This window comes from Tubulanus polymorphus, chromosome 5, assembly GCF_964204645.1.
Source record: "Tubulanus polymorphus chromosome 5, tnTubPoly1.2, whole genome shotgun sequence".
In the NCBI taxonomy this organism is placed as follows: Eukaryota; Metazoa; Nemertea; class Palaeonemertea; order Tubulaniformes; family Tubulanidae; genus Tubulanus; species Tubulanus polymorphus.
In genome coordinates this window covers 28,106-55,000 of record NC_134029.1, presented here as the reverse complement: position 1 = coordinate 55,000, position 26,895 = coordinate 28,106, and the positions used below count along the sequence as shown (strand labels likewise).

The 26,895-nt window shown below is 39.9% G+C and overlaps 7 protein-coding genes across 9 annotated transcripts in view; 4 read left to right on the top strand and 3 right to left on the bottom strand.

The window, feature by feature from the left end:
• The window catches only part of LOC141906545 (eukaryotic translation initiation factor 5B-like), a 9,727-nt gene extending 7,582 nt beyond the window's left edge, over window positions 1-2,145 (bottom strand). Inside the window, 6 exon segments of the mRNA XM_074795884.1 lie at window positions 1-71; window positions 148-438; window positions 569-988; window positions 1,176-1,325; window positions 1,416-1,527; window positions 2,006-2,145. The exon segment at window positions 1-71 is cut by the window's left edge and continues 46 nt beyond it. Coding sequence (XP_074651985.1) covers window positions 1-71; window positions 148-438; window positions 569-988; window positions 1,176-1,325; window positions 1,416-1,527; window positions 2,006-2,055 — 1,094 coding nt within the window. The 5' untranslated portion in view covers window positions 2,056-2,145.
• Window positions 2,146-2,622: 477 nt separating this feature from the next.
• On the top strand, window positions 2,623-5,266 carry LOC141906546 (ganglioside GM2 activator-like). The gene is made up of 4 exons (XM_074795885.1): window positions 2,623-2,807; window positions 3,396-3,578; window positions 3,656-3,829; window positions 4,318-5,266. Exons 1-4 carry the CDS (start codon window positions 2,652-2,654, stop codon window positions 4,498-4,500), a joined length of 696 nt encoding a protein of 231 aa, XP_074651986.1. The 5' UTR covers window positions 2,623-2,651; the 3' UTR covers window positions 4,501-5,266.
• A 1,031-nt stretch (window positions 5,267-6,297) lies between these two features.
• LOC141905263 (uncharacterized) lies at window positions 6,298-8,470 on the top strand. Its single transcript, XM_074794089.1, has 9 exons — window positions 6,298-6,374; window positions 6,490-6,638; window positions 6,728-6,743; window positions 6,893-7,006; window positions 7,092-7,173; window positions 7,260-7,393; window positions 7,473-7,582; window positions 8,131-8,187; window positions 8,299-8,470. Exons 1-9 carry the CDS (start codon window positions 6,323-6,325, stop codon window positions 8,413-8,415), a joined length of 831 nt encoding a protein of 276 aa, XP_074650190.1. The 5' UTR covers window positions 6,298-6,322; the 3' UTR covers window positions 8,416-8,470.
• Window positions 8,471-8,502: 32 nt separating this feature from the next.
• On the bottom strand, window positions 8,503-10,866 carry LOC141905262 (NAD-dependent protein deacylase sirtuin-6-like). Its single transcript, XM_074794088.1, has 6 exons — window positions 10,604-10,866; window positions 9,816-9,923; window positions 9,613-9,740; window positions 9,463-9,548; window positions 9,306-9,386; window positions 8,503-9,199 (listed from the first exon to the last, which is right to left on the bottom strand). The coding sequence occupies exons 1-6, from the start codon at window positions 10,806-10,808 to the stop codon at window positions 8,503-8,505; spliced, it is 1,305 nt and encodes a 434-aa protein (XP_074650189.1). The 5' UTR covers window positions 10,809-10,866.
• A 250-nt stretch (window positions 10,867-11,116) lies between these two features.
• LOC141905205 (leucine-rich repeat-containing protein 49-like) lies at window positions 11,117-18,637 on the top strand. Its single transcript, XM_074794009.1, has 17 exons — window positions 11,117-11,251; window positions 11,679-11,753; window positions 12,822-12,963; window positions 13,381-13,587; window positions 13,916-14,021; window positions 14,134-14,404; window positions 14,481-14,624; window positions 15,237-15,298; window positions 15,387-15,534; window positions 15,611-15,694; window positions 15,780-15,991; window positions 16,733-16,846; window positions 16,950-17,172; window positions 17,436-17,621; window positions 17,694-17,803; window positions 18,036-18,156; window positions 18,242-18,637. The coding sequence occupies exons 1-17, from the start codon at window positions 11,186-11,188 to the stop codon at window positions 18,440-18,442; spliced, it is 2,472 nt and encodes an 823-aa protein (XP_074650110.1). The 5' UTR covers window positions 11,117-11,185; the 3' UTR covers window positions 18,443-18,637.
• A 502-nt stretch (window positions 18,638-19,139) lies between these two features.
• On the top strand, window positions 19,140-20,690 carry LOC141906028 (uncharacterized). Its single transcript, XM_074795172.1, has 2 exons — window positions 19,140-19,337; window positions 20,035-20,690. The coding sequence occupies exons 1-2, from the start codon at window positions 19,257-19,259 to the stop codon at window positions 20,308-20,310; spliced, it is 357 nt and encodes a 118-aa protein (XP_074651273.1). The 5' UTR covers window positions 19,140-19,256; the 3' UTR covers window positions 20,311-20,690.
• Window positions 20,691-21,189: 499 nt separating this feature from the next.
• On the bottom strand, window positions 21,190-26,116 carry LOC141905582 (MSL complex subunit 3-like). 3 transcript variants are annotated; one of them, XM_074794511.1, is made up of 11 exons: window positions 25,970-26,116; window positions 25,617-25,699; window positions 25,451-25,543; window positions 25,155-25,350; window positions 24,009-24,143; window positions 23,783-23,919; window positions 23,212-23,355; window positions 21,868-22,460; window positions 21,610-21,694; window positions 21,432-21,529; window positions 21,190-21,398 (listed from the first exon to the last, which is right to left on the bottom strand). In XM_074794511.1, exons 1-10 carry the CDS (start codon window positions 26,069-26,071, stop codon window positions 21,472-21,474), a joined length of 1,626 nt encoding a protein of 541 aa, XP_074650612.1. In that variant the 5' UTR covers window positions 26,072-26,116; the 3' UTR covers window positions 21,190-21,398; window positions 21,432-21,471. The 3 variants fall into 3 exon arrangements, with proteins under 3 accessions (XP_074650612.1, XP_074650611.1, XP_074650614.1); XM_074794510.1 differs by lacking the exon at window positions 21,190-21,398 and having other exon boundaries at window positions 21,417-21,529; XM_074794513.1 differs by lacking the exons at window positions 21,190-21,398; window positions 23,212-23,355 and having other exon boundaries at window positions 21,417-21,529.
• Between the last annotated feature and the right edge of the window lie 779 nt (window positions 26,117-26,895).

The window sequence follows — 26,895 nt, the reverse complement described above, 5'->3', positions numbered from 1 at the left end:
TCTTCCTCTTCTCTTTTTAATCTTTCTTCTTCTTCTTTAGCTTTTCTCAAAGCCTCTTGCATCGCTAACAGCTACAAACAATTAACAACACAATTAACACTCGTTATTCATTAACTAATTCTCCATTTCATCCATTTATTTACGAACCGTTGATTTTCCCATTTTTTTCTTCCCTCCTTTCTCCTTCTCTTTCTCCTTTTCTTTCTCCTTCTCTGCTTCCAGTTTAGCTTTTTTCTTATCTTTTTTCTTCTTTTTCTTACTGTCCTCTTTCTCTTCAGTTGGTTCAGCGTCTTCCCCGGCATCTGCAGCTGGTTTAACCTCAGCTACCTCCACCTCTATCTCAGCAGCAGCTGTATCTGTAGTACCTGCTGCTGTAGCTGCTGCTGCTGCTGCTGCTGCTGCTGATTCTGGCTCCTTATTTGCTTCATTTGCTTTTTTCTGAAAGAAAATAAGAATCAAAGTTAAACACACCACCAATAGTAATTAATAATCCTCACATTTTCTCTCCCTCCCCTCTCTCCTCCTCCCTCTCTCTCTCCCTCCCTCTCTCCTCCTCTCTCTCTCTTACCTTCTTCCCCTCTTCTCTTCTTTTCTCTTTCTCTCTCTCTTTCTTCTCTTTGCGTTTCTGAGCTGCTGTTTTCATTGTTTTAACCTCATCACCATCGTCGTTATCGGCGACAGTTACCGCATCTTCCCCGGTTACAACTGTCTCATCCTGTTTGACCACGCCCTCTGGTGACTCTTTGACCCCCGACGTTTCAGCCTCTATTTCAGCAAGTATCGAGTCTAAATCTTCTTCTTCCGCTATTTTTTCCTTTTTCTTTTTTTTGCCAGTTTTTTTAACCGGTGCCGATTCTATTTCGGCTAACAACGCGTCTAAATCTTCATCGGCCGCTGATTTCTCTTTTTTCTTCTTATCTTTCTTTTTGTTGGATTTTTTCGGTTCTTGTTTGATGACGATTTTAGGAGATTCTTCTTCAGATTCTTTCTGTAATTTAATCACTGATATACATAATTCTGTCTGGGAATAAAAGATGGGTTTTTTTGGGGGAGGGGGAGTGTTTTAGAGGGAGGGAGTTAAAGGAGAATGGAGATGTTCCAGGCGGGGGATAAAGGGGTGTTTTGAGGGGGTGTTTAGAGGGGGTGTTCAGAGGGGGTAACAAGTGAGTGTTTACCTCACTGTCCTCAGCATCTGATAACATATCTAACATACTGAATCCAGCTGCAGCAGCATTTCCTGCTGGTATCATATTCAACGCCTCAAACAAACCATCATCTTCATTATCCTCCTCATCAGCTGATAATATTATCTTCACTTTCTTCTTCTGGAAAATTCATCAAAATAAAAAATAAATTTTTGAAAAAAACCACAAGTTTTACATACATTTTAACAGTTGAAGAGAATTTAGACGAACCTTTTCTTTCTTTTTAGGTTTAGAAATAGCGATGATTTCTTCCTCATCATTGCTTTCATCGTCATTATTCAGGTTTAATTTAGCCACTAGTTCCGCTGGCAGATCATCATCGCTGCATAAATTAGAATTATCAATCAAAATATGGACTAATACCTTGCTATCTAGGGTTCCTTTCAGAATCCAGAATCATTCCCCCTAAGGACCCTTCCTTGAGTAAATTATAAGATCTCAAAATAAGTGGAGGCTGTTTCTTATGAAGAGGTTCCTTATGTCATTCATCACATCAACAAGACACCAAAAATTGCTTTTCAAAAAGCCAAAAGTTTTCAATCAAGAAAGCAGTCCAAATTCCTTGATTTATAAGAACTCTAAATGATGAAATCTGTAAATGATTGAACGAATATTTCTGTGTTTTGTTGTTTCATGAAACTGAAGTTAGTTTATATTTTTCTCGCGTTTATTTTCTACAATATGTTTCAGTTAATGAATCTAAGCGCGGTACACACAGACTATACATTAATCGAACCGGGTTCTGTTTACGGATTAAAGCGGATTATTTGGAATAATCTCTCTTAGGGATTAACACCTACAGATTATCGTCGTCAGCTTTTCCTTTCTTTCCCTTTTTTGGTTTGCCCATTATTCTATTTCACGCGACAAACAGCTGTTTTTATCGATAAGTTACAAACAACATGCACGTTTTACTTCCGCCTTTCATAAAACTGAATTTATTTACTGAAATGTCGAAATTCAACTTATTCAAACTGATCAAAACCTCTCTTTTCAAAGAAAATCTGATCTAAATACTCAAATCGAGCGCATACACAATTAATTTCCTGCAAATTTAAGCTAATTTGAATAAATCGTTTCATACAATACAGTTTTAAAATTTTGATAAGTGGCGCTTTGTTATTTGTGTGCAATTATCTGCCATGACTTGAGTAGTAATACATCGGTATAGAGGCTAAAGACGCGGCAGATTCGGACTGTCATGGGTTTGTGAAAATTCGCTTCAAGCACAAAACTCTCTGTATGAAACGATGAGAATATGAAATAAACTTATTTAGCATTTCTATACATCTAAACCTCTTTAGATTCATTAAACTAAATGTGATATGTGTGTTATTGATCTCTGTATTCTAAATAGTTAATAATCTATGCTAAGTTTGTATATGTCGTTTCAGAAGGGATTGAATTGATCAGCTGATTCCCCTGATCGATCCAGTGCCGGATAAGATGGCTGTCAAACCGGTTCAAACTGTTCTGTTTCTAGTCGTTGCTGCTGCTGCTGCAGTTGGTGCTGATCTAGTCGATCAATTCGACCAATCATCATTGAATATTCAACCTAACGATGATTTATTCACAATTTTAAAGAAGGCCAGCTTTGTCAAGGTAAATTAATTAATTATTTCGCCGACCGGTGAAAAATTATTCGATTTCGAGTCTCTCTAACTGCTAATGTCTATTTCAACCTGACTTGAGAGCATTCCGGGTGGCCTAGCTCAGTCAGTTTTGGCAGTACATACCTGATAAAGGTCTTAATAGGACCAGAAAGGAAAGGCAGTCGACCTAAATCATCATTTTTTAATCCATTTGAAACTGTATTGAAGGATATCCAAAAAGTCTTCACTGAAAGGGGTTAAATGAAGAGAAGTGACTCCATGATTTGAAAGTTTAACAATATGTCTCCATGCCTACATACCAAACTTCAGTTGGTAGGCATGGAGACATATTGTTAAACTTTCAAATCATGGAGTCACTTCTCTTCATTTAACCCCTTTCAGTGAAGACTTTTTGGATATCCTTCAATACAGTTTCAAATGGATTAAAAAATGATGATTTAGGTCAACTGCCAGTCCTTTCTCGTCCTATTAAGACCTTTATCAGGTATGTACTACCATAACTGACTGAGCTAGGCCACCCGGAATGCTCTCAAGTCAGGTTGAAAGAGACATTAACCGCTTTGTGGTGTATATTTAGAGGAAATATTACGGTGAAACTGAAATACAAGTGAATGGATTTTCCTGGAGTAATTGTGGTCCGGGAACTGACGCAATAAAAGTGAATTCCGCGTCTGTTAGTCCAGACCCGTTAAATCTACCCGGTAACGCTAACGTCGGATTTGATGTCACTTTTTCCGCCCCTATTGTTGCACCGTTGAAGGTACGTGTGGCTAATTCCAGTATTTATAATCTGATATATTTTACCTTCAAACTGTGAATATTTTTGTTTTTTTTAAGGCTGAATTGAAAATAGAAAAGCGTGTTCTTTTCTGGATAGAAATTCCTTGTATCAGTAATGTAGGTTCTTGTACTTATAACGATATCTGCTCAATGATACCGTCGCCCCCTGGTGGACAGTGCCCTCCACCATTCAGCTCTTACAAAATACCCTGTAGATGCCCGTTCAAACCGGTAAGTGTTGCCACCTATTGGTGGATAATCTATTTGACTGTTTTAGAATCCTGCACTAGTGATGATAAGTCCATAATGTTTCCTTTAAGCTAATAGTTTATTTTATTCGACATTTTGACTATATCGTAATAGTCATCTTTAGAAATGCTGAATTATTCGTTCAATCAGTAATCCTGGGGCCAGTTTTATAGACTGGTATTGACTTAAACCCGGGGATTAACTCAATTCATTTTCAATTGAGTTAACCAGCAGGTTAAAAATGGTACCAGTTTATAAAACTGGCCCCAGAAGATTAGGATTTAGTTGAAACTGGCGTTCGTCACCACATGGAATATAATGTACTGTTTGATGAATAGTTATTTGACTGACTGTAGTGAACTGTTATCCCACAGTAAACATGTCAAAAACTTATAGAAAATAAAGTTCTCTACATATTTACTGTGGGTTTTTATGTGTCAGTTATTTGAATGTTGTGTCTATTTATATAGGGTCGATACAGACTTCCGTCATATCAGGTTTACATCAATGATAGTTCCATTCCTGCTGCTTTAGCTGATGGTGATTTCAGAGTTACAGCGCGTCTGTCAACTAACGGTAAACAGGTCGCGTGCGTTGCTGGGACGCTGTCTGTTACCAGACATCAAACTGCTGCCAGTAGAAAAATGAAATAAATACAACTTCTTACGATTAAATCAAATATCAGTAAAGTCTGTTTCTGTTAAATCTTTTTGGAACAGATTTTAAACTCAGCTCAATTCAATACGGCCATAAAAAGTCAGTTTAAATCTGGTCGTTTTGGAACACACTTTGATACAGTTCAAATCTAGACTTTGGTCAAATGAAATTTCATTGAAAGTTGAATGAAACATCGGAACATTTTTGCTTGAATTTGGGCAGTGGTTTGTCTGTCTGTCTATATTACTGGTACCGTGATAATCAAACTACTCATGTATAATTTTAATAGCTCTGTGATTATTGATGAATCGTTCCATAGATAAGAACCATTCTAATAACAAGGATCACAACTAGACTTTTCTCTAGTCCTTGAACTATTTTTATATCTGAATTTTGAAGTGTTTTTTTATTGATAAACTAGTTTTTGAATCACTCATGTTTGGAAATTAATTCATACATGATTCACTTGAGATTTTATTCGTGGACAAATTTATATATGGTCTGTATGAAATATTTTGTAATTTTTCTGAATTAAATATATACAAATTCTGCTCTGGTCGTTTCTTGTTTTGGATGAGCTCTGGTTTTATGTCAAGTCCCCGATGTTGTGGCGACCAACTTGTATATTCATTTTATTGTACACCTCTCGCATCAATAACTCTGCAGTATTTCTGAATAGCATAATCCCGTTCACAATCAACGGGCCAACACTAGGATAACTACGTTTATTTACCAGGCCAACACTATGGTTTCTGCGTTTATTTACCAGGCCAACACTGGGGTTTCTGCGTTTATTTACCAGGCCAACACTAGAGTTTCTGCGTTTATTTACCAGGCCAACACTTGGGTTTCTGCGTTTATTTACCAGGCCAACACTATGGTTTCTGCGTTTATTTACCAGGCCAACACTGGGGTTTCTGCGTTTATTTACCCAGGCCAACACTAGGGTTTCTGCGTTTATTTACCAGGCCAACACTGGGGTTTCTGCGTTTATTTACCCAGGCCAACACTATGGTTTCTGCGTTTATTTACCAGGCCAACACAAGAATTTCTGCGTTTATTTACCAGGCCAACACTAGAGTTTCTGCGTTTATTTACCAGGCCAACACTAAGGTTTCGGTGGCCAAATGTTAAATTGGCATGCTCAGTTGAAAAAGGATCTCTGCTATTAAAGTAGTCGGGGATATATTTATATTACCACTCGGTGGCGGCCCGCCCGTTTATTGATACATGTTTATTGCAATACATATTACAACCGAGCTCTCGTGACTTGGAACTAACTTATATTGAAACAAATTGACGAAACGTCGCAACCGATTATATTTAATTAATTATCAAATAACCCATTTCAAAATAACGATTATATTTGATAAATCGGGAAAATTATGAAAAAATAATCATCTGTACATGTTTGATGTATAAATGAAGTTGGTCGATTCAGCCGACAATCAGTCGGATTACAGGCGCCTGCGCGAGTCTGGTCTCTCTCAGCCCACACCGGCGCAACACGCGCTACATTCAAAATTCGAAGCGTGCTTCTACTAACGAAACCAAGCACAGGCTGGAAATCAAATAGAAAAGGGTATTTTAAATTGAATTATTCTAATGTCGAGTATTTCCACAATAGATAAGGGCCAAGCATTTGACCAGCAAGCGAATGCGGTCAGTATTACAATCCAAAAACTCCGCAGCCATGTTAAATGTTATTGTTGAGGCCTGTATATCTTTTTTTCTCAATTTCTTCAGCCTCCGATTCCCAAGCCAAGGACCAAAAAGAGTTCAGTTAACTGAAACAGAAATTCTGATTCTGTTCTTAAAATGTCAGAAGCACAGGTGCCTGTACCAGAGGCTGCCCTTGCTGCCGATCCAGGTAAGCCATCCAATCAAGGATTTCCTCCAGACACTGAGACACCGCAACCTGTGGTCGTGGATGCTGTGGGTGTGGGTGCTGTGTGGGTGCTGTGACTGTTCCTCATTAATTTCAGGTTTAGCTGCAATGAATCAATGTCTAGAAAGTAATTTAGCAGATGAAGCTTTACAAAGTTTACCAGTGGTCGCCAGTGAAATGTCTGTCATGCAAACATTACAACTTTCCGAATTACATAAACATCAACTTATTGTACAACATAAAAAGGTGATTTGGAAAATCTTGCGTTCAAGAAATCGGATTTTCATCTGAAATTCAAAACCAATCTTGAATTTTGTTTCTTTGTTAAATTTCAGCAAGAATATGAAAAAGGTTTGTTATTCAGACTTGAGAATTTACGAGGAATAAACAGATTTTCAAATCGTTGGTTGTTATTTATACAATATATTACAGTATAACAAATAACAATTTATTGAAACTTAAATTATTGCAATGTATTGATTGAAATTTTGTGTGTGTAGAATGTGAATTATTGGAAGATGCTCAACATGAAGACTGTAGAATTACCAGACAACTGTGGCTGATTCAAGATGATATCAACAAAAAAACAAGAAATTCTCATTTATTGCATTCAAGTAAATAAAGTGTGAAACCACTGAAATATTCAAGAGATTTATTACGTCAACATTAAATGATGCTATAATGATTTTTGTTTTGTAGATTTAAATGAATATTTATCAGATGCACAGGCCTGGAAGGGACATGTCGCTACACAAAAACTATTGCATAAACAAATAAACACGTATTCAGTCACCAGATCCTGATCTTCACTGTAAAACACTACATCAATGTTTTTATAAAAATTGATTTCTATTTTTCTCTTTCTAGGGAGAATGAGAAATATTCGAAAATGATTTCAAAATTTACCGTAAAACTTCAACAATCAGAAAAACACGATCCGATAACTGAACAATGTGAACAGTTAGAAAACGAACTTCAACAATGTGAACAGTTAAAAATAGGTTTGAAATTCTATTCACAACTGCTGCAGTTTTTCAATATTTATTCAGGTGTAAATTGAAAGTAGTTTTATGTTTTCAGATCAGCCTGAAATATTGTTAGAAAATGAAGACAAAATAGCGGAAGAGATTCATGAATTGAATAAACAAATCGAGTCTGAAAAAACTGAGATTAAAAAACTGGCAGATCAGGTAAAGATTACTAACTACGAGTGGACTTGTTATCTCACAGAAGTACTAAATGCATCGAGTATAGTGTACTTCACGTCTCACAGAAGTACTAAATGCATCGAGTATAGTGTACTTCATGTCTCATCAGAAGTACTAAATACATCGAGTATAGTGTACTTCACGTCTCATCAGAAGTACTAAATGCATCGAGTATAGTGTACTTCACGTCTCATCAGAAGTACTAAATGCATCGAGTATAGTGTACTTCACGTCTCACAGAAGTACTAAATGCATCGAGTATAGTGTACTTCACGTCTCACAGAAGTACTAAATGCATCGAGTATAGTGTACTTCACGTCTCACAGAAGTACTAAATGCATCGAGTATAGTGTACTTCACGTCTCACAGAAGTACTAAATGCATCGAGTATAGTGTACTTCACATCTCATCAGAAGTACTAAATGCATCGCGTATAGTGTACTTCACGTCTCACCAGAAGTACTAAATGCATCGAGTATAGTGTACTTCACGTCTCATCAGAAGTAAAATTGTAATTTTTCGAATTTTAGATCGAGTTGGAAACGATGAAAAATAAACAAATGAGGCAACAGTTTGATGTGGCGAAGGTAATTAGATTTCTGTCTTTCACTCAGTCGACCCCTCCTCCTCCTCCTCCTCCTCCTCCTGCTCCTGCTCCTGATTCATAGGTTGTGATATTATCAGTGTTTATATTTTAGAAGCGGAATTCTGCTCAATTGAAAAGATTAAAACGACAATCGAAGGAAACCGAATCATTGAATAAACATCTACAGGATCGAATACAACATTTAACATCGAGAATTCAACAACAATGAAACAATCAGCGCCACATATCGGTCATTTCTCTTATTGCTTCCTGATCCCAATAAATAAAGCAACAAAACTACTTGAATTAAAAATATTTATTCATTCTTTTTAATTTTACTGTTATTTTCTACGCATTCAGTTTTTATTTCTGTTGAGATTCTGCGTTTTATTTGAATATGATTCTCAGTTTCTGTGAAATCAGCAGAATTTATCTTAAAATCTTTTGAATCTGATTCTAAACCATTTATTATTAAATGCTTGTGATGAGGAGTTATGGTTGATTTTCTGCCTATCTCTGCTGGCTTGCTGTCTGTTTCTGCTGGTTTGCTGTCTATCTCAACTGGTTTGCTGCCTATCTCTGCTGGTTTGCTGTCAGTTTCTGATGGTTTGCTGCCTATCTCTGCCGGCTTGCTGTCTGTTTCTGATGGTTTGCTGTCTATCTCCACTAGTTTGCTGTCATTCTCTGCTGGTTCGCTGTCTGTTTTAATTCCATCACGTATAATACACTTCTGTCTGATATTCCCGCTAGTTTTTGTCACTGGTTTATGTTCTGATTTCAGTTTATATTGCACAGTTTTAAACTCTGGTATTTTAATGTTTAAATTCTCACACAGTTTTAACATAACGTCATCAATATACGCATTGATTTTAAGATGACATTTTTTATCATGTTTCGTCGGTTGTAAATTAACGATGACAAGTTTTCCGTTAATTTTCCGGTTCAATAATGGAATATTTCCGCTGGGAACTATTTGTAACGAGGTCCCTAAACACAGGTTGATATCTGCCTGCCTGAAATACGCAACATAAACAGAGATTATCTTAAAAGAAGATGCAGTGTTTTTTTAATATTGAATTGAGGATTTGGAACAATGTACAGCGATCGGTTTTGACTTACTTTGCATTTAATTCAGCGTTTAACAAATCAGATTCTGGTAAATTATCTTCCCAATCTAGAATCGTATCTGTTAAATTTCCGCTGAAAATAAATTCCACACAAAAGTTAGATTGAAATAATTCTGTAGCAGACGCAGAGAGTGAGGTTTAGGACTTACCGACAAATTCCTCTCGGTTTTTTCATTACACACGGGTTTCCTGTATTCTTTAAACCCATTGTAGAAACGGATTTCCAATTGATATACTGAAATGGATTAAACTATTTAACAACTAACTGATGATTGAGATTAGAACTCACTGTGATTTACCTGAGTCGAACATTTATCACATTCTTCCACAAACATGTTTCCATGTAATTCTGAAAGTTTATTTCTAGGGAATCCTGAACGTAAATGTAATCCATCTACATTCTGACTTACGATGTATTTTACATAACCTGAAAATACAATCAGTAGTTTATAAAACAGCACAGAGTCCAGTGAATAACAATTCAAACGACACACACACTTACCTGCTTGTTCTAATGCAACTAAAGCCATATGAGTCAATGTTGGTCGAGCTTCATCAAATGTAACATTAAAACTTGGAGCTTCACCTTTTTCTTCGAGTGTCCAAACTCCTGATAGATAAAAACAGTTTGTCACCACATTAATAAGACTCCATTAGTGTCTGTGGTCACCTGTTACTGGCCTTAGCCTTATAAGGAACTACTGGTCATGTGACCTGCCTTGACCAATAAGCATAACCCTAGGGTTAGGGTTAGTTCCTGACCATAGTTGCATTGGGCTGCTGACTTGACCAATCAAACCTAGGGTTAGGGTTAGCTCCTCCCAGGCCAGCCCTAGATGGAAGTGGCTGGGCATGTGACCTGTCTTGACCAGTCAGCATAACCCTAGGGTTAGGGTTAGTTCCCGACCATGATTGCCTTAGGCTGCTGACTTGACCAATCAACCCTAGGGTTAGGGTTAGCTCCTCCCAGGCCAGCCCTAGATGGAAGTGGCTGGTCATGTGATTGGCTTGACCAATCTGCTCAGGAGGGGTAGCAGATGAAGCTATTGCCAGTAGCACCCACCACCAACAAGAGACTGAATCCACTGTTTACAGTTTTATCAAACTGTGAATACTCAAAATCAGCTTATACAATACACATTAACAACCTGAAATATTAGTATTCCATCATATAGCCTACTCCAGACACTAGACAGAGCCGTTGTTTGGACCTAATTCCAGCAGTCCCCAGCAAGCAGGGGTAGGCCTAACGAACCCGAACTGAAGCGCTGATATTAGAGTTAACAATACCTCTTGGTCCTCTAAAATCGGGAATTCCAGCTGCTGTACTGATACCGGCCCCGGTATGAACCACTAAATATCCACTATTCCGAACTAATTCCGATAATTCACAGACTTTCCTCTCGATTTCTTCAACAGAATCAAATACTTCCGCCAATCCACATTTGCCTTTATGCGCGTATTCAGAAAGTCCCGATGAATAATTTACTGACATTCTCACTGATCTATTCGATGAAGAAACAGCCAGAAAGTTTGATTTAAACACTATCAACGAGTTGTCAAATAAATATTAATTGAATTGAAGTGCAATTGTTTAGCGGAAGCTACAATTAAAAATATTGCAAGAAGATTTTTAACTAAAAGAAATTCCTTAATCCTAGAAATAGTAAATCAGTGATAATTCTTACAATATCAAGCGCGTACGTATTTATAAACAATAAATTTATTTTTGATTTGTTTATCACCGGATGTAAACAAACCCACGTGCGCCCGCCTTGGCTCCACACTAGGGAAAAATATCGCGCGCTCCACATCTCTCTATTACCGAAAATAGATTTGTTTACAAATGGCGGACATGGAAGAATTTTGAAGATGTATCATTATAATAAATCACGTAATATTAACAGCAGCAGCAGACAAACTGTCACCCCTAAAGAGGTCAGTTTAATGAATACCCTCGTCTCCCCCAGACCAGACTCCCCTCCCCCTCAGCAGACAAACTGTCACCCCTAAAGAGGTCAGTTTAATGAATAACCTCGTCCTCGTCTCCCCCCCCCAGACCTGACCAGACCCCCTCCATCCCCAGCCCCAGGGGTCGAGCTACAGCCTACTGACCCCCACGCCTGCTGCTGGGGTCGAGCTACAGCCTACTGACCCCCATGCCTGCTGCTAGGGTCGAGCTACAGCCTACTGACCGCCCACGCCTGCTGCTGGGGTCGAGCTACAGCCTACTGACCCCCACGCCTGCTGCTGGGGTCGAGCTACAGCCTACTGACCCCCACACCTGCTGCTGGGGTCGAGCTACAGCCTACTCTCCTTTCTGATCTTATAACAAATTGAAAATGAAATTGTTATATATTTATAGAGTCAGATATTTGGTCCACATCTTGGTCTTCATGCTTCAGGATCAGCTGTTTCAGACAGATCAACTTATAAACAGGTAACAAGTGTGTATGAGTGGGAGAGAAGGGAGTGGGAGGGGAAGTGGGAGAGAAGGGAGTGGGAGAGAAGGGAGTGGGAGGGGAAGAGGGAGAGAAGGGAGTGGGAGAGAAGGGAGTGGAAGGGGAAGAGGGAGAGAAGGGAGTGGAAGGGGAAGAGGGAGTGGGAGGGGTGGATGGTTTTTTATGTTCATGGTTTAATGAATTGTTCCTTTGTTGTTAATTTATCAGAATTTTGTAATGATAAAAATGACGGTACGTTTTAATCATATCAAACTCTAGTGTAGGGAATTAACGCTAGCCCACTACAGACTGGAATTAACCCTAGCCCTCTACAGACTGGAATTAACCCTAGCGCTCTACAGACTGGAATTAACGCTAGCCCACTATAGACTGGAATTAACCCTAGCCCTCTACAGACTGGAATTAACCCTAGCCCTCTACAGACTGGAATTAACCCTAGCCCTCTACAGACTGGAATTAACCCTAGCCCACTACAGACTGGAATTAACCCTAGCCCACTACAGACTGGAATTAACCCTAGCTCTCTACAGACTGGAATTAACCCTAGCCCACTACAGACTGGAATTAACCCTAGCCCTCTACAGACTGGAATTAACACTAGCCCTCTACAGACTGGAATTAACCCTAGCCCTTTACAGACTGGAATTAACCCTAGCCCACTATTTATCTTTGGTTATGGATTTGTTTAGTCTATTTAAAAATAGAAAATAGGCTAATATTATATCAATATCATATTATGAGGTTGATGGTTATTATTGATGCTTTAACAAAATGATTTATTATTCATGTAGTGAAGTTTAGAAGTGACCTAGTTCAGTCCGAGTATTCAATTTGAATTAGTGTTTGCAATAAAGTCTTTTTAAAGATGTCTATGAAATGAGGAACAAATGATTGATTGACTTCAATTGAAATTCATGGGAAAATATTTGATAATAGAAACAATAATCTGAAGGAAGCTCTGTCTAGAATAAACACACTACATATACACTGAATTGTAAGTGTTAGAGAGAGTTGAGTTGATTACTTGTTTTATGTATAAATTGAAGAATTCTAGTGACGTTCGAAGTCGTGAATCAAGTTTAATTTCAAGTGAAGTCGCTGGAAATAATCAATTAATACGTAAATATGGCACCAGCAGTGATCATCACCAGCAGCAGCAGCAGCAGCAGGTACCGAATCATATACCAGGTAATTTCACAACTCACACCTTCATATCTTCCCCTCCCCTCGTGTCCTCCCCTCGTGTCCTCCCCTCACCCCTCATGTTCTCCCCTCATCTCTGCTGTCCTCCCCTCCCCATGTGTCCTCCCCTCACCCCTCATGTCCTCCCCTCATCCCTTGTATCCTCCCCTCACCCTCGTATCCTCACTCATGTCCGCCCCTCACCCTCGTATCCTCCCCTCACCCCTCATGTCCTCCCCTCACCCCTTGTATCCTCCCCTCACCCCTTGTATCCTCCCCTCACCATTGTATCCTCCCTCATGTCCGCCCCTCACCCTCGTATCCTCCCCTCATGTCCTCCCCTCACCCCTCATGTCCTCCCCTCAGCCCTCATGACCTTCCAGCGCTTGTTTTCATGTATTTTAATGATATTTTATTTTGAAGCTGTTTCTGATAAATTAGGGAACGTTCCCTATCGACATCGAGCTAACAATAAACTAAAGTCAGTTTCCACGGCGATAGCTCATGATCTTACCGATTATATCGTCGATACTCTCGGAGAAGATAACGCTTCCTATATTCGACGTCAGAGTGCGCCATCTATGTTAATACCGCTGAAATCGAGTAAAGCGCCCCCTGTTCAGATTCCTGGTAATCACGACAGCTTTCTGTAGATATAGGTGGCGCTTACTACACAGCTAACACATTACAGCCTGAGCGGGATACATTGTAGTCTTATATACACCTACATTGTTTTATATTGTATCTACATTTATCACTATTTTAATGCACTGTTTATCTTAGAAATGTATGAATACAATTTAGCAATCTTGCGCTCATGCAAAGTAATATATTTAGCTTGGCTTTTATTTCATATAGAAATCAATTGTGCCCGGTTTAAAGAAGCAAACTGTTATTCCTAAACTATTGTTATACAGAGCCTCCATTAATTCACTACTGAATATATATTGATTTTTAGGAGATCGAGTGATATTTGCTGAAAGTCCGTCTGCACCGGGGATACCTATTGTTTATAGAACTCCTGATGAGAGAAACGCTAATCCTGATAGACTGAATTTAGACCGGTAAAACTCTCCCCTCTCTCTCTCTCTCTCTCTCTCTCTCTCTCTCTCTCTCTCTCTCTCTCTCTCCTTATTCAAATCAAACTGTATTGATTGTTGTGATTATTGTTTCTAGGAGACGTCTATCCGTCTGTCCGATTTTGGAAGGAGAAGATCAGCTACGATTGTTAAACTATCAGCACAATCTCATCATCAAAATACAACATTTAAACAGCTTAAAAAAACTCATATTCCTTGATTTATACGACAATCAAATAGAAGAAATTGGAGGTTTAAATTATCTGAGGTCGCTACGAGTTTTGATGCTCGGCAAAAATAAAATACGTAAAATAGAGAATTTAGACGCATTGATTAAACTGGATGTGTTGGATCTACACGGAAACAGAGTTAGTTACAAACCGCTGAATTATATTCAAATTATATTTGAATATTAACTGATTTATTTGTTGTTGTTTATTTCAGATTAAACACATTGAGAATTTAAATCATTTACTCGAGTTAAGGGTTTTGAATTTAGCCGGGAATGAAATTTCACACGGTGATAATTTAAATGGAATGGATGCATTAGCAGAACTGAATCTTAGACGCAATAAAATCACTACTGTTGTAAGTTCCACAGTTCTAGAGTCAGTTCCACAGTTCTAGAGTCAGATCCACGGTTCTAGAGTCAGTTCCACAGTTCTGGACTCAGTTCTGGAGTTCAGGACTCAGTTCCACAGTTCTGGGCTCAGTTCCACAGTTCTGGACTCAGTTCCACAGTTCAGGACTCAGTTCCACAGTTCAGGACTCAGTTCCACAGTTCTGGGCTCAGTTCCACAGTTCTAGAGTCAGTTCCACAGTTCAGGACTCAGTTCCACAGTTCTGAACTCAGTTCCACAGTTCTGGACTCAGTTCCACAGTTCAGGACTCAGTTCCACAGTTCAGGACTCAGTTCCACAGTTCTGAACTCAGTTCCACAGTTCTGGACTCAGTTCCACAGTTCTGGGCTCAGTTCCACAGTTCTAGAGTCAGATCCACAGTTCTAGAGTCAGTTCCACAGTTCAGGACTCAGTTTCACAGTTCTGGACTCAGTTCCACAGTTCTGGACTCAGTTCCACAGTTCTCCATTGAAATATGACTTAATAAGTTAAAAATATTTGAGTAAGAACTCGGGAGTTTATTTAGCTCTAAATTCAAATTTTAACCAATTTCAATTCTATGTAAAATTTTATGTTTTAGACTGATGTTGAAAATCTACCAAATCTCCAAAGATTATTCCTCAGTTTTAATGAAATTACCAGGTACTTTTTACTAATGAAATAAGAAATTTTCTCAAGCAATTTTCTATCATTTGCACCTCAAATATTTTCCACTTTCTTGTAATTTCAGTTTTGAAGATATCAGTTGTTTATCGGAGTCGAATTCATTAACTGAAATCTCTCTGGACGGGAATCCATTTTGTCAAGAACAGTTTTATAAACAAACAGTTCTCAGACAGTTACCGAGATTGAAGCAGTTAGATATGAAAAGAGTTACTGTAAGTACTAGTATGAATCCTGTAGTTCAAATAGCGAGTGAGAGAGGGAGTGAGTGATCGTTTGAATAATTTTCAGGAAGAGGAACGAAGAGTTGCAGCCGTGATGGCGAGAAAAGAAGAAGAAAAGAAGAAAGAAACCAATAAAGCTGCTCTTCTTAAAGTCAGTTCCAAATTTAATGAACGAATCTGATGATAATATTTCGCCGGTTTTATTGATAGTTTATGTTTGTAATGTTTGTTTCTAGGAGAAACGAAAGTTGGCTATAAACAATGCTAAAAGACAATGGGAGGTCGCGCAGACAACTCTACAGAAAACTAAACGTAAAATGCCTGATTTATACGCAAATCATGTAGCTACAGTTCCTAACACACAGCAGCAGCAGCAGCAGCAGCAGAGGCCAGGCAGTGCTACTGGAGCAGTCACAGCAGATTTAGAATTAAAATCATTCCGCAGTAGGTAAGTAACTCTTCTCCTGAGTGGAGTGTCTCTACTCCTGAGTGGAGTGTCTCTACTCCTGAGTGTCTCTACTGATGAGTGTCTCTACTGATGAGTGTCTCTACTGATGAGTGTCTCTACTCAGGAGTGTAGTGTCTCTACTCCTGAATGGAGTGTCTCTACTCCTGAGTGGAGTGTCTCTACTCCTGAGTGGAGTGTCTCTACTCCTGCTGAATGTCTCTACTCCTGAGTGGAGTGTCTCTACTCCTGAGTGGAGTATCTCTACTCCTGAGTGTCTCTACTGATGAGTGTCTCTACTGATGAGTGTCTCTACTGATGAGTGTCTCTACTGATGAGTGTCTCTACTCCTGAGTGGAGTGTCTCTACTCCTGAGTGGAGTGTCTCTACTCCTGAGTGGAGTGTCTCTACTCCTGAGTGGAGTGTCTCTACTCCTGAGTGGAGTGTCTCTACTCCTGAGTGGAGTGTCTCTACTCCTGAGTGGAGTGTCTCTACTCCTGAGTGGAGTGTCTCTACTCCTGAGTGGAGTGTCTCTACTCCTGAGTGAAGAGTCTCTACTCCTGAGTGGAGTGTCTCTACTCCTGAGTGGAGTGTCTCTACTCCTGAGTGGAGTGTCTTTACTCCTGAGTGGAGTGTCTCTACTCCTGAGTGGAGTGTCTCTACTCCTGAGTGGAGTGTCTCTACTCCTAAGTGTCTGTTCACAATTAGTGTCACTCTCACTGTTATGTTGTGTTGTGTTTGTAGCGCTGACAGTCGTCCTGTAACTGGTAGTAGTAACAATACTACTCTGATTGATTCTCGACCTGGTACTGGTAGTAACTCTACCAGCAGTGCCGATAAAGAACCAATTGTTCTTAGGTAAAAATCACCTGCACAATTTTTCACTGATTGACATTTCATTGAAATGAATTCTATTAATGTATTAGGTATAATTCACGATGATGAATTGATATTTTTGCAGTAAGTTAAGTTTGACGTCTACGACTGCCGGCAGTTTGTCTCATTTAGCTGAATTAGACGGTGATACATTAAATCTATACGGTATCGGATCTTTAGACGCGTTGGATCGAAACTGGGGAATTCAAGCTGCAGCTGCTATTAATACGGTCGCTTTTAAATTCATCGATTTCGATGAAATAGTTCAACATCTACATAAAATCAGAGCCAGATTCCCTTCAGTTCACGTGAGTATCAAAATGTATCGAATCCAATTAGATATATTAGGTACATTGTTTGATACTGCAGATACCTTCACCCTCACACTTCCGACTGACTCTGACAAAAACGAATGATTTCCTGACATATTTTCCAACTCAAAATTAACTCAAAATTTGCTAAACTTGCACGAATTTTGCAGGTGTTACTTTGTCCGAGTCTCTGGGTGAAGTTTACTGTAAACTTTTGATACATTTTTTAATACATCGTAAATGTTTTATATTGATTTCAGACATTGATTTTTAGCGCTACAAACATTCAGAATCTACATCAGATAAATGCTTTAGCTTGTGTTCGTCGTTTAGATTGTTTAACTATTGAATTAGAGGGAAATCCTGTAGCTCAATTCAATCTATGGAAGATTTATACCATATACAGATTAGCCCATTTCTCTCTACGCAAACTCAACGATGAAGAGGTAAGAATCGTCGGTAATTGATTGAGGATTTATCACCCAGGTGGCGCTGAAGTTTACAGGTATTATTTCCAGGTAACTGCTGGCGATGTGTTGAATGCTGAGCGGTTATTCGGCCCAGTTGGACAGATAACTACATCTAAACTAACTCAAAATAGACTGCAATTATTAGTGGGTGAAAACAGGTAAAAACAAAGCACCCTCATATAACCCTTATCCCCTCCTTACTCCCTCCTCTCTCTCCATCCTCTCCTCCCCCACTCCCTCCTCTCTCCATCCTCTCCTCCCCCACTCTCTCCTCTCCTCCCCCACTCTCTCCTCACTTCCCCTACTCCTTCCTCTCCTCCCCCACTCCATCCTCTCTCTCATCTCCTATTCAAATTTCATATATACTGATTGCATTGTTGTTGTTTGCAGACGTATGAAATATGAAGAAATGAAAGGACGTAAATCGCCTGAAGTGAAATCAGGAACGGAATCAGTATCTCGAGCTGGATTGAATTATCAGTGCACGGAAACAGCGAAAAATAAACGCCAGGTATAGCTATTAGCCGGTTGATCATCCAGCAGTCCAGTCTAACAGACACTATATTTGAATTTTGTATTAATTGTATATATTTCAGGAGATGTTATGTAGAATGGATTATGCTAAATTATATATACGCGATATTTCCCTTGATGCAATAGAGGTTGATAAAAAGCGGTCGGTTTTGAGGAATATTTGGCCGGACTTGATTCTGGAACTGATTTCTACTGCCGTTATTGAAATGTACGATCAGAAAACTTGTATGAAAAAGTTATTTGAAGAACTAGAAAAATCATAGCGCGACCTCAGCTCACTAGGGGGCACTGTGTTCCGTCCGGTTGTATTGAGATTAACCCTCCATGCGGCCCCCGGGAACAGCTGCTCAGGGCTCGGAGCGCTGTGCCCGGGTGTCAAGCACTTGCTTATTGAATTCTACTGTTTTGTACATTTATGTTTTAATAAAATATTGCACTAGTGTTGCATTTATGTTTAATTGTTCTAGGTCGAGTTAAGTTCTTGTTTAGGAAGTGGATATTTCACTTCCGTTTGTTTATCACACGGCAGAAAACCTTTACTAAATCGGCCATGGATTTCAGACAAGGAAAGGAATGGGACACTAATTTAAAACTAAATCTGAGGCATATCAGTGACTGCCCTGCCTCTGGTTCCCACGGCGGGTCCCCTTATAATCAATTAGTTCACGCATTGACCGCTAATGATTTATATAGAGGCAGCACGCTATGGTAGAGATCTGACACTCTAACTGTGGCATGCGAGTAATTAAAAACCTTAATTAAGGCATATTTCATTGATAAAACCAGTAGAAATATTTCCAATTGCAATATTCATTAGTGCTGAAGAATCTGCTCTTAAATCTAACGTCGTCCGCGAGCTGTTGTTAAATTAGGATTGTTTGTGTCGATATTTAGTACGGACGGGTACGATTGGCATATAGACTGGTCGCCTGTCCATTTCTGCGCCGGTAGAGACCAGCAACCAGTCTAATTGGCGTATAATATAAACACCGTGTATGTATTGTAAACTAGGTCACGAACACGTGCGTTAAACAGTAACAGTGGCTGCAGCAGCATCCATCAACTCGATCCATCATCATGAGTTTCAGCACTGGACGAGGTCGCGGTATTTTGGCTAAGATGTATAGCAGCAGCAGCAGCTCAACTCAGCGCTCACCGGTAAGATCTCTCCCGAACTCACTCACTCACAGGGGCTTGTCACAATTTTATAATGATGAATGGATGATACCAGTATCCCTGTATAAAAAAGAATCTTTTTTATACAGGGATACTGGTATCATCCATTCATTATCAAATTGTGACGAGCCCCTGTGCACTCACCAGGTCCGCCCCCGGCCTTCTATGCCTGGTCCCTTCTCTGCTGACCACCTAAAAAGCGCCCGGCCGACGAGTGCCTGGCTGTCCTGTCCGATGATGACCTGGCTGTGTTTGTAACCTGTCAGTGGTTTAGTTGGATGATCGCATATATTCACAAACCACAAAGCTTACCACCAACGATTACTGATTAGATAACTAACTATTCTCTCTGCTGACCTCCTAAAAACCTGGCCGTCCTCTGTCTGATGAGGACCTGGCTGTCCTCTGTCTGATGAGGACCTGGCCGTCCTCTGTCTGATGAGGACCTGGCTGTCCTCTCTCTGATAAAGGACCTGGCCGTCCTCTGTCTGATGAGGACCTGGCCGTCCTCTGTCTGATAAAGGACCTGGCCATCCTCTGTCTGATGAGGACCTGGCCGTCCTCTCTCTGATTAAGGACCTGGCCGTCCTCTGTCTGATGAGGACCTGGCCGTCCTCTGTCTGATAAGGGCCTGGTTGGGATAATGTTTGTATTAATTGTGTGTTTGTAAATGTTTCAGGGTCGACTGAAATCCATCAGTGACGAAAACAACAATAACAGCAATAATAAAGACGGGACGTCGATGGTTACTATGGAAACAGCAGGTGCAGTGGTTGACCGATGTAGCTGCAATCGTCCAATAAAGAGTGTTTTATGTCAAGCATGCGGCCATTGTTTTAAAGGCAGATTAAGATTGGTTTGTTTGGAGCATCCAAACTTGATACATCTAATGGACCTTGAGTGTTGTCCGAATGCTGATTGTCAGGCAAATAATAATCTGAAGGAGTTTAACTAGGACTGCGGACTAACTAGGACTGCGGACTAACAAGGGGGTGTCTGTGTGTCTCGGGGTGTATAGACAGTTTGTCTCGGGCTGTGTTAGCGTCACATTTGGGTAGGGTTTGTTCAGATCTATTTTGGGTTTTTGTTGTGAGATTTTTTGGGTAATTGCAATATATACATGTATTACTAGCAGAAATAGATTATCTGTATTTATCAGATTTATAACCCACAGTTCAGAATAGAGAATAGAATTTGAGGTTTTATTATAAAACCTGGGTATCTGATAAATATAATATCTCTGCTAACCTTCCCCTTGAAATACTGCCATTAATATCTGCTGATTCCTGTAAATAATTTTAACCTAATCAGTATTATGAACTAATATTGTATCATTTATTTCTGTAAAATCAATTTAATGAATAAAGCCATTATAGAATTTTGTTAGTATTAATCACAAATTCATCAAATATTAGTTTTATTTGTTGTTGGCTGATCTTACAGGTTATCACTACAACCAGGATTTCATATAAGTCGATCTTCAAGGTTACCACTAGAACCAGGATTACGTTTAAGCCGATCTAACGGTTACCACTAGAACCAGGATGTGGCAAGCGATTATTATGTCAGTTTTATTGTGCGTTCTTTGTACTTGGACGTAGGGGGCAGCACAAGACCGATCGAGATGGCTATTGATTGGTAAGATAAGTGAAGCCTGTAGGATCAGTCAGTATCTATGAAGGAGGTAATTATGGTGATGAGTCATTGTGTTAATATTCCACACTATTCACCGTATTTGTATAAACCATGTACAGGTGGTTACCACTAAAACCAGATTCCTGGACTCCTTGCAATAATAATAAAACATTAAATGTATTTTTATTTTTTCCATTTATTGAAGCATTAAATATTGACACAAAGCCAAAAATAATTAATTAAATAGAAATAAACACTTCATTATAATTATAATCATTAGACAAGTATAACTCCAGTCATATTTACATTGTTGTATTAAATGCAATTCTTGTTGAGTAATGCACCCTCGTAAAAGGGTCTGATTGAGTAATGCCACCTATTGGAAGGGTTTTTATTGAGTAATGCCACCTATTGGAAGGGTCTCCGATTGAGTAATGCCACCTATTGGAAGGGTCTCGATGGTTGTTGGAAGTGTTTGTTTCTACTGACTGATATAAGCTGATTTATGCAGTAACTCCTCACGATGCTCCGAGATATAACTGAAAACATAGAGACAATAAACTGAGTCGGCAGTCGATTACATCGCCCCCTAATGAGAGAAGAACGAACCAATACTTACTCGAGTAACTGTTCAAAATGTGAGAGTAAAACTTTACGTTTGTTGTGAGGAATATTCATCATTGAGATGACATCGGGGAGTTTAACTGAAATAGATATAGATCCAGTTTCTCAGCTGAAGGGGGGATACAAGGTGAGGGGGAGTACAGGGAGGAGGGGGATACAAGGTGAGTGGAGTAATGGGGAGCGTACAGGGAGGACACAAGGTGAGGGGGAGTAATGGGGAGTGTACAGGGATGAGGGGGAGAGTGATATTTACCGAATAATCTGAGTAAATGTTGAGTTCCGTATATAAGTGTAGGTGGCGCTGGTGTATAACTGTAAACCTCGTCTGGTATAAGTTTCCAGTCTAATATATCATTAATTCCTGTTTTTAATGATGATGATCCACCTGCGGCAGCTGAGTGTTCTACAGGTTTATCAGTGATTACTGTAGTTGTAGTAGAACTATCCGATACGATTGTTGTAGCCGTTGTTATAGTAACCGGTTTATTCACTCTGCGACTAACTCTCTCGGCTACCGCTACAGGTTTAGTACGTTTATACCCGCTAGACGGAGCCACCGGTATCGCGATCGACTCCTCTCCCGGGGACCGGTTTTTCTCAGATTGACGAGTGACTCTTTTAACCGGAGTCTCTGATGACTCCGACGACTCTCGGAGTCCCGTCAGATCGTAGTCACGTTTCTGACCGCGATGTTTCGGAGTTGTTTTGGTTTCCGTAGTAACTGTTGCCGGGGTGTAGTTTTTAGCAGCTGCTGCCGTACGAGATCTAGATTGACGAGGTGAGGAGGTCGATGGAGGTGAGAGGAGAGTTCCAGTGAGGTCAGCCTCACATTCTGATACTCCACTACTACAAATATAGAAACATCAATAATAATTCAGATAGCTACTCAGAATTGATGTGAAGTGACCGGTGTTTTACTGATGTGAAGTGACCGGTGTTTTTACTGATGTGAAGTGACCGGTGTTTTTACTGATGAGAAGTGACCGGTGTTTTTACTGATGAGAAGTGACCGGTGTTTTACTGATGTGAAGTGACCGGTGTTTTTACTGATGTGAAGTGACCGGTGTTTTTACTGATGAGAAGTGACCGGTGTTTTTACTGATGTGAAGTGACCGGTGTTTTTACTGATGAGAAGTGACCGGTGTTTTTACTGATGAGAAGTGACCGGTGTTTTTACTGATGTGAAGTGACCGGTGTTTTCACTGATGTGAAGTGACCGGTGTTTTTACTGATGAGAAGTGACCGGTGTTTTTACTGATGAGAAGTGACCGGTGTTTTTACTGATGTGAAGTGACCGGTGTTTTCACTGATGTGAAGTGACCGGTGTTTTTACTGATGTGAAGTGACCGGTGTTTTTACTGATTAGAAGTGACCGGTGTTTTTACTGATGTGAAGTGACCGGTGTTTTTACTGATTAGAAGTGACCGGTGTTTTTACTGATGTGAAGTGACCGGTGTTTTTACTGATGTAAAGTGACCGGTGTTTTTACTGATGAGAAGTGACCGGTGTTTTTACTGATGAGAAGTGACCGGTGTTTTTACTGATGAGAAGTGACCGGTGTTTTTACTGATGTGAAGTGACCGGTGTTATTACTTACATTTCTCGTTTAATCAATTTCGGTTTAAACTCATTGATGATGTTTTCATATTGAGGTCGCTCTGGGTTATATAATAAATTTGTAGGCAACAAGAAATCGAATAGAATCCGTAAACCATCCATAACCTCATTACACAGGGTTATACTGAAATATAGAGGTGAATTACACAGGGTTATACTGAAATATAGAGGTGAATTATACAGGGTTATACTGAAATATAGAGGTGAATTATACAGGGTTATACTGAAATATAGAGGTGAATTATACAGGGTTATACTGAAATATAGAGGTGAATTATACAGGGTTATACTGAAATATAGAGGTGTCAATTATACAGGGTTATACTGAAATATAGAGGACCCAGTTGCACAGTTGCGAGAGTTAAATCTTAACTCGGAACTGTGTCCAGGGGCCGGTTGCATAGTCATGGCTTAGACTTAAGACCAGTCTAAGACCAACTTAGTTCTATAGCTAATCTAACAACTTAAGACCAGTCTTCAGATTTAAGACCACTTTTGGACTTAAGTCACGACTGTGCAACTGCCCCCTGGTGATAAAAAAGTTCACTTACTTTCTTTGCGTTTGTTGATTATTTTCTCGATGCAAGCGCCCCCTATCTCCAGTCGATACAATCGTATTAATGGCGTAATCTTTAGCGTAACTTTCTAATATCGTGATAACGTTATTCTGTTGCGGGAGGTGGATTATCTATAAAACACAGCGACACCTAGTGTCAGTATTTACAACTAATCTATAGTGACCTCTAGTGTCAGTTATTATAAACTCCTAAGTTTTACCTGTTTTTGTTTTTGTATTTTTACGAAATCTTCATCTAGAACTTTTTTCAAAGCTGATGGAATATTGAGAGTAAAAGTTGGTGAATCGTCTGAACTGCTGGAACTGTGAGTCTCATGAGAGGCACCAGCATCACCCTACAAACAATACAATCCATCATTAGAACTGCGAGTCTCATGAGAGGCACCAGCATCACCCTACAAACAATACAATCCATCATTAGAACTGTGAGTCTCATGAGAGGCACCAGCATCACCCTACAAACAATACAATCCATCATTAGAACTGCGAGTCTCATGAGAGGCACCGGCATCACCCTACAAACAATACAATCCATCATTAGAACTGCGAGTCTCATGAGAGGCACCGGCATCACCCTACAAACAATACAATCCATCATTAGAACTGCGAGTCTCATGAGAGGCACCGGCATCACCCTACAAACAATACAATCCATCATTAGAACTGCGAGTCTCATGAGAGGCACCGGCATCACCCTACAAACAATACAATCCATCATTAGAACTGTGAGTCTCATGAGAGGCACCAGCATCACCCTACAAACAATACAATCCATCATTAGAACTGCGAGTCTCATGAGAGGCACCGGCATCACCCTACAAACAATACAATCCATCATTAGAACTGCGAGTCTCATGAGAGGCACCGGCATCACCCTACAAACAATACAATCCATCATTAGAACTGCGAGTCTCATGAGAGGCACCGGCATCACCCTACAAACAATACAATCCATCATTAGAACTGCGAGTCTCATGAGAGGCACCAGCATCACCCTACAAACAATACAATCCATCATTAGAACTGTGAGTCTCATGAGAGGCACCGGCATCACCCTACAAACAATACAATCCATCATTATACTCTATCTACTGATTTAACACTTCTTACAGGTTCGGGAATTCAATATCATAAACTGATATTGCCCTAACCCTTATAAATGGAGGCTGTTATTAATAAAGACATTCCTCATACCGTTCTTTACCAAGACACCAAAAACTCAAATTCTTATTAAATTATTAAATATCCTCAGCTTCCAATATTAAAATTCCCACTTTTCAAGCAACAGTCAGAATCCCCAGATCGTCGTCAGTAAATCCGGAATTGCTTGATCTGTAAGAATTTACCTCATCGCTAGTGCTGTTAGTTCTCATAGTATTTAACTCTATATCTGTATCAGTATCATCATCAGTTTCCTCCTCTTCGCTACTCTCATCATCTTCCTCATCACCCCCGGCTACAGCTGTCATTATTTTATTATCCGCTGGTAAAGTGTGTTTCAATATCGAATTTATTTTCTTGATTCGATTTTTATTTCCGCGTCTGAAAAAAGTAACAACAAATAAGACGAGACCCATTTAACTGAGGGGGTGGCAGGCAGACCGGGTCCACTTTAAACGAGGGGAGGCAGGATGATACTTACACTTTTCTTACGACTGATGTAATTTTTTTCATTAATAGTTGATTTTCTACGGAATGTTTTAATACAAGGTATTCACCTACAACACGATCCCAACTGAAACAATACACGACTCTATCAGACAAACATATACTCGATCAGCAGATACTTCATCGGTTTTATTTCATACCTGTTATTCCAACCTTGAAAATGAATCAAATATTCAGGGATTCTTTTACCAGATTCGTCTTTACCGATACTAGTTTCCAATACCTATCAAACATCGATCTGTTACTATGAGTAATTAGGTCGACTGGGGAGTTGAGAGGGTCGGGACTCGGGGAGTTGAGAGGAGGGGTCAGACTCAGCAGGGAGTTGAGAGGAGAGGGTCGGGACTCGGGGAGTTTAGAGGAGAGGGTCGGGACTCGGGGAGGATAGGGTCGGGACTCGGGGAGTTGAGAGGATAGGGTCGGGACTCGGGGAGTTGAGAGGAGAGGGTCGGGACTCGGGGAGGATAGGGTCGGTTGTCGTTGATGTTTTTACCTTTGCCTCGTATAAAACACGAGCTTTAGAAGAATCTGGTTCGAAACATAAAACACATTCTCCAGCGCTGAATTGATACTTCACACCTCGGCCCAGCATCATTAATTTACATCATCAACAAAAAAAAAACCAACAATAAACATTAGCTCCACATGACCTTTTTGCCTTTCTGCCGGTTAACACACGTCCTAGATGGCGCCAGTAGCCGGTCCGTTTCCGTATTAGTAAGATTTCTCAAGTTCGGAAGCGATGTACATGTAGTTATCTTATTATGCTCTAATGAATCTTATCGAAGTTTTAGAGAGAAATTTCATGCATCATTTTGTTTTAGGATTCGTCTCACAGATGGCGCCAAGAGATGGTCTCTTTCTCCCCACCATAGATGGCGCTAGCAAACGGTAATTCTTACGAGCTCTCTTTCGGCGGGCGTCGGTGTGCAGCGAGGCGTGACCATGCATCCCGGGTATCACTCATAAGATTAAAATGAAAGGTATTACACTGGCGGTTGCGGAAGATGCGTTAAAAGATTGTTTAGTGTCTGGACTGGAGGTGCCTTTATGCTAGTTGGCCCGTCGCCGGGGTCTGAACTAAGTGTACGCTGAACTGATTTCCAATAATTATAGATTGATAGTCTCTTTTTGAAAGAAGAAGCAGTTTTATCAACTTTTTCATTGCATCGATGAATCAATTCGCGTGACTCTCACGTAGTAGGTCTGCCGGTTGGCAGCAGTCCAGTATAGAGTCCAGTCTAGGTCACTCCACCGAAGGATACAGTTCCTGTATCATTACCGTACAGTGTCGGAGGCCCGGTTTGTGGGACTCACGCCTGAGCAGCAGTGCAGGTTTGATGTGGTGACCCGGCCCCAGCCATGGCTCCAGGTTCTCGAGATCATTCAGTTCATTTAAAACAAAGTTTTATAATGAAA

Bases quoted from the DNA above. Each gene is read 5' to 3' on its own strand.
- LOC141906546 (XM_074795885.1), top strand. From the start codon at position 2,652: ATGGCTGTCAAACCGGTTCAAACTGTTCTGTTTCTAGTCGTTGCTGCT. The intron at 2,808-3,395 runs GTAAATTAATTA...GTGTATATTTAG, and splicing joins AGAAGGCCAGCTTTGTCAAG to AGGAAATATTACGGTGAAAC. The intron at 3,579-3,655 runs GTACGTGTGGCT...GTTTTTTTTAAG, and splicing joins CTATTGTTGCACCGTTGAAG to GCTGAATTGAAAATAGAAAA.
- LOC141905263 (XM_074794089.1), top strand. From the start codon at position 6,323: ATGTCAGAAGCACAGGTGCCTGTACCAGAGGCTGCCCTTGCTGCCGAT. The intron at 6,375-6,489 runs GTAAGCCATCCA...CATTAATTTCAG, and splicing joins TGCCCTTGCTGCCGATCCAG to GTTTAGCTGCAATGAATCAA. The intron at 8,188-8,298 runs GTAATTAGATTT...TTTATATTTTAG, and splicing joins AACAGTTTGATGTGGCGAAG to AAGCGGAATTCTGCTCAATT.
- LOC141905262 (XM_074794088.1), bottom strand. From the start codon at position 10,808: ATGTCAGTAAATTATTCATCGGGACTTTCTGAATACGCGCATAAAGGC. The intron at 9,387-9,462 runs GTAAGTCCTAAA...ATTTATTTTCAG, and splicing joins AAACCGAGAGGAATTTGTCG to CGGAAATTTAACAGATACGA. The intron at 9,200-9,305 runs GTAAGTCAAAAC...TGCGTATTTCAG, and splicing joins AACGCTGAATTAAATGCAAA to GCAGGCAGATATCAACCTGT.
- LOC141905205 (XM_074794009.1), top strand. From the start codon at position 11,186: ATGTATCATTATAATAAATCACGTAATATTAACAGCAGCAGCAGACAA. The intron at 17,622-17,693 runs GTAAGAATCGTC...TATTATTTCCAG, and splicing joins GCAAACTCAACGATGAAGAG to GTAACTGCTGGCGATGTGTT. The intron at 18,157-18,241 runs GTATAGCTATTA...TATATATTTCAG, and splicing joins CAGCGAAAAATAAACGCCAG to GAGATGTTATGTAGAATGGA.
- LOC141906028 (XM_074795172.1), top strand. From the start codon at position 19,257: ATGAGTTTCAGCACTGGACGAGGTCGCGGTATTTTGGCTAAGATGTAT. The intron at 19,338-20,034 runs GTAAGATCTCTC...TAAATGTTTCAG, and splicing joins GCTCAACTCAGCGCTCACCG to GGTCGACTGAAATCCATCAG.
- LOC141905582 (XM_074794511.1), bottom strand. From the start codon at position 26,071: ATGATGCTGGGCCGAGGTGTGAAGTATCAATTCAGCGCTGGAGAATGT. The intron at 23,356-23,782 runs GTAAGTGAACTT...TCTATATTTCAG, and splicing joins AATCAACAAACGCAAAGAAA to TATAACCCTGTGTAATGAGG. The intron at 21,695-21,867 runs GTAAATATCACT...TATCTATTTCAG, and splicing joins ACATTTACTCAGATTATTCG to TTAAACTCCCCGATGTCATC.